The sequence below is a fragment of the Octopus sinensis genome, unplaced genomic scaffold (genome assembly GCF_006345805.1).
Source record: "Octopus sinensis unplaced genomic scaffold, ASM634580v1 Contig10572, whole genome shotgun sequence".
Classification (NCBI taxonomy): domain Eukaryota; kingdom Metazoa; phylum Mollusca; class Cephalopoda; order Octopoda; family Octopodidae; genus Octopus; species Octopus sinensis.
The window spans coordinates 29,980-34,442 of record NW_021832133.1 but is presented as its reverse complement, the minus strand read 5'-3'; the positions used below and the strand labels follow the sequence as shown (position 1 = coordinate 34,442).

General features: G+C 38.0%; 1 protein-coding gene across 1 annotated transcript; it reads right to left on the bottom strand.

The window, feature by feature from the left end:
• Nucleotides 1–771: 771 nt before the first annotated feature.
• On the bottom strand, nucleotides 772–2,672 carry LOC118761205 (zinc finger protein 239-like). The gene is made up of 3 exons (XM_036498943.1): nucleotides 2,377–2,672; nucleotides 1,516–2,292; nucleotides 772–1,217 (listed from the first exon to the last, which is right to left on the bottom strand). The coding sequence occupies exons 1-3, from the start codon at nucleotides 2,504–2,506 to the stop codon at nucleotides 1,168–1,170; spliced, it is 957 nt and encodes a 318-aa protein (XP_036354836.1). The 5' UTR covers nucleotides 2,507–2,672; the 3' UTR covers nucleotides 772–1,167.
• Nucleotides 2,673–4,463: the final 1,791 nt, after the last annotated feature.

Genomic DNA, 4,463 nt, shown 5'->3' with positions numbered 1-4,463 from the left:
CCATGCTAGCATGGAGAACGGAAGTTAAACGATGATGATAAAACTTACTTGGAAGAGGATGAGTGGCATTTCGTCATTTAATAACAAAATAATGAATGAAATATTGTTATATTTCGGAATGGTCATTTTGCCAGTTTAGCCAATAAAAACACACGCACTATATATTTGGTGTTAACTTTGCTTCAGTGTTATTTATTTTTTACATTAATCTTAATCTTATTTCGGCCAGAGCTCTTTCGTCACACTGTGACCTCATCAGTGGTCCTTTGCCTTCTCCTTTCTTATTTGTGTGTCTCTCCTTACTAACCATCAGCCATTTTGCACAACAAATATATAAACGTACTGATAAATAAAACATATGCATATATGTACGTACCTACATCTATATGTATATATACAAGCATATATAGGCGCAGGAGTGGCTGTGTGGTAAGTAGCTTGCTTACCAACCACATGGTTCCGGGTTCAGTCCCACTGCGTGCACCTTGGGCAAGTGTCTTCTACTATAGCCTCGGGCTGACCAACCAAAGCCTTGTGAGTGGATTTGGTAGATGAAAACTGAAAGAAGCCCGTCGTATATATATATACACGTATATGTATATATATGTGTGTGTGTGTGTCTGTGTTTGTCCCCCTAGTATTGCTTGACAACCAATGCTGGTGTGTTTATGTCCTCGTCACTTAGCAATTCAGTAAAAGAGACCGATAGAATAAGTACTGGGCTTACAAAGAATAAGTCCCGGGTCGAGTTGCTCGATTAAAGGTGGTGCTCCAGCATGGCCACAGTCAAATGACTGAAACAAGTAAAAGAGTAGAAGAGAGTCGAACACAATGAGATACATATAAACCTCATCGTTTAACGTCCATTTTCCATGCTAGTATGGGTTCGACGGTTCGAGCGGTGGTATACGTACTGAGAATCGAGCAAGCTTTTGCCCTTTTGCTCGACGTGTGGTTTCCAGTCTGATCTGGCAGTGTTTCTACAGCTGGATGCCCTTCCTAACGCCAACAACTCCGTGAGTGTAGTGGGTGCTTTTTACATGCCAGGCAAGGCTGGTAACGGCTACGATCAATTGGTGGTTTTTACGTGCCAGTCAAGGCGGCGCTGGCATCGGCGTATAAATAAATTACAATTCAGTGAAGCTAATCCGAACAGAGAATTATTAATTAACATGGCTTCTCTCCTGTATGAATACGTTTGTGCCGAGATAAACTACATCATCATCATTTAGCATCCGTTTTCCATGCTAGCATGGGTTGGACGGTTCAACTGGGGTCTGTGAAGCCAGAAGGCTGTATCAGGCCCAGTCTGATCTGGCAGTGTTTCTACGGCTGGATGCCCTTCCTAACGCCAACCACTCCACGAGTGTAGTGGGTGCTTTTTACGTGCCACCCGTACAGGTGCCAGATGGAGCTGGCAAACGGCCACGAACGGGGGCCAGGCGAGGCTGGCAACGGACACGAACGGATGGTGCTTTTACATGCCACCGGCACGGGGGCGAGGCTGGCAACTACATCCATAAGAAAACGATTTTCCACAGATATCACAATAATGGACTTCCTCACCTGTATGGACACGTTTGTGAGTGGTTAAACTACACCCAAAAGAGAATGATTTACCACAGATATCACATTGGTATGGTTTCTCCCCTGTATGAACACGTTTGTGAGAAGTTACCTTACTTCTAACAGCAAACGATTTACCGCAGATATCACAGTGATATGGTTTCTCACCTGTATGAGTGCGTTTGTGTATAGCCAAGTGTTGACTTCGAGAGAATGATTTACCACAGATATCACACTGATATGGTTTTTGTCCTGTGAGAATAAATCTGTGTAGAGTCAACTGGTAACTTTGAGAAAATGAATTTCCACAGGTATCACAGTGATATGGCTTCTCACCTGTATGAGTGCGTTTATGGGTAGTTAAATTCTTATTTTCAGAGAATGATTTACCACAGATATCACATTGATATGGTTTCTCGCCAGTATGAGTACGTTTGTGAGTAGTTAAGGTACTCACAGCAGAGAATGATTCACCACAGATATCACACCGGTATAGTTTGATTCCTGTATGGATACGCTTGTGTGCTATCACAGTGCTCACAGCAGCAAAAGTTACACCACAGATGTCACAGCGATTTGGTTTTTCTCCTGTATGAGTACGTCTGTGTTCGGTCAATTGGTGATTTCGAGAGAATGATTTACTGCAGATATCACACTTATATGGTTTCTCTCCTGTATGAATACGATTGTGTCTGGTTAAATTTCTTTTGTGAGAGAATGATTTACCACAGATATCACATTGATATGGTTTCTCCCCTGTATGAATACGCTTGTGTTTGGTTAAGCTACTGCGAACAGAGAATGATTTACCACAGATATCACAATGATGTTGTTTCTCTCTTCTATGAATTTGTTTGTGTTGATTGAATTTACTTTCTTCTAAGAATGACTCTTTGCAGATGTCACAGTCATATGATGATTCTCTTAATTCTTCCGACATCTCTTCAAGAAAAATATAATGAACCCTTCAAGTTCTACAGATCAACAACTTTTTAATAATATTTCTCCTCTCACCAAAATTTATGGATATTTTGCTTCTTTTTGTTTTTATAGTTTATTCCAAACAAATATCACTTCTCTTATATTTCTTCTAAATGTGATCAATGCCAATATTTAAAAATGTTGCAAATACTCTTTGGAAATCCATCAAAGTATATTTAAAAGAGAAAATTATCTCTTGCACATTTCAGACACAGAAGTAAAGAAATGCTTTCTCTCTCAGAGGAAATATTTTACTGTAATTCAGCAATGTTTTATAGAAGCAGGATTATACGTTTGTAGAATATCTTTGCAGAGTCTTTCAAACATGATACATATTGATGATTCTTTAAAAGTAAAAAATACTTTTTAGCCAATTTCATGTGATTTTCTGAAAGAATAGAAAGAAAAAACATAGAATATATTTAAAAGGTAGATATTCAAAAATGCAAATTCACAACGTTTATTTGAACTATTAAACTTATCCAATATCTGTATTTTCAGGAAGTTTATATAATAGAGTAGAAATATCTATAATAACAACTCATGAACACACAGACACACACACATATATATACATACATACGACGGGCTTCTTCCAGTTTCCGTCTACCAAATCCACTCACAAGGCTTTGGTCTGCCCGAGGCTATAGTAGAAGACACTTGCCCAAGGTGCCACACAGTGGGAATGAACCCAGAACCATGTGGTTGGTAAGCAAGCTACTTACCACACAGCCATTCCTGTGCCTAAAGCTGAAGTTGCCTGTGTATGGAAGGTTTGGTAGCCTTCAACTAACACCATCTCCTCCAAGACCCTGCGGCGCAAGTTGACCAAAATTGAGAGTATGATAGAAGAAGGCTTGCTCTTCCTTCCGTAGATGAAAAAATTCAAATCGGACCATGTTAACACCAAAAATTATTTATATGAAAAAGGTGCTTTTTTCTATGAAAATCCCTATTTTTTACTGCTGTGTCACCATTTTTCAGTGTATTTCAGCCAGAAAAATGTTCACTTAAAGAGAATAACAAGCTACATAATGCAAAATTTTTACTTTTCAAAAATTCCAATTCTAAAGGGTCGAAACAAACCCAAGCAACGCCGGGCGAGACTACTAGTATTTGTATATTTATGAATGTACTGAAAGAGGCAGAGGAGGAGTGATATCTATGTTACTAAACAAAGCTGTGTTGATATGATAGAACAAGTATGAAAACTCTGTGTGAAAAGTCTTGCTGCATACACATTAGCATCTTTGTTTTGAGACTAATTTGTAGCGCAGAATTTTTAATTTTTGAAGAAAGATTTCTAACAAAGTTGGTTATCTCTCTCTTATTAAAGTTTACTAGGATAGAAGTGACTCCTTGTCACGTTACTATAGAAATAGTGTGGTAAGTAGCTTGCTTACGAACCGAGGCATGAATTGCACGAAGCTGTCTTGCAGTTTTGGAAAGAGCTATCTGAGCGGAAAATTCGTGGATGTATTCATCATCAAACTCGTGTTGGGCGTCAAATAGTTGACTGTCGTGGTGGTAACAGATTCGTGTAATAAATTTTGTGTTTATTTTTGTTTCATAATATATAGTTTTTCGGATGCAGCCAGACTTTTCACACAGTCGTAATCGTAAAAAATAGGGATTTTCAAAGAAAAAATAAGCACCTTTTTGATGTAAATAATTTTTGGTGTTAACATGGTCCGATGAATAGATTCGCACGTGCGCGATACACAAATTAAATAATATTTTTTTTAAACAAATTAAATAATATTTTTCGAACAAAGTAAATAAAACGTAAAGTAAATAATTAGGATCTTTTCCTTTTGAACGGCACTTTTCAACACAATTTCTAGTTAACTAAACACTTTTATACTGGTAGAATGGTAGACATTCTACCAGTATACGAAGTTTAAAAGTGTTATGTT

Coding starts and splice junctions, on each gene's coding strand:
- LOC118761205 (XM_036498943.1), bottom strand. CDS start 2,506: ATGTCGGAAGAATTAAGAGAATCATCATATGACTGTGACATCTGCAAA. Junction 2,293..2,376: donor ACATCATTGTGATATCTGTG/GTAAATCATTCT, acceptor GTGATATCTGTG/GTAAATCATTCTCTCACAAA. Junction 1,218..1,515: donor AAAATCGTTTTCTTATGGAT/GTAGTTGCCAGC, acceptor AATGATGATGAT/GTAGTTTATCTCGGCACAAA.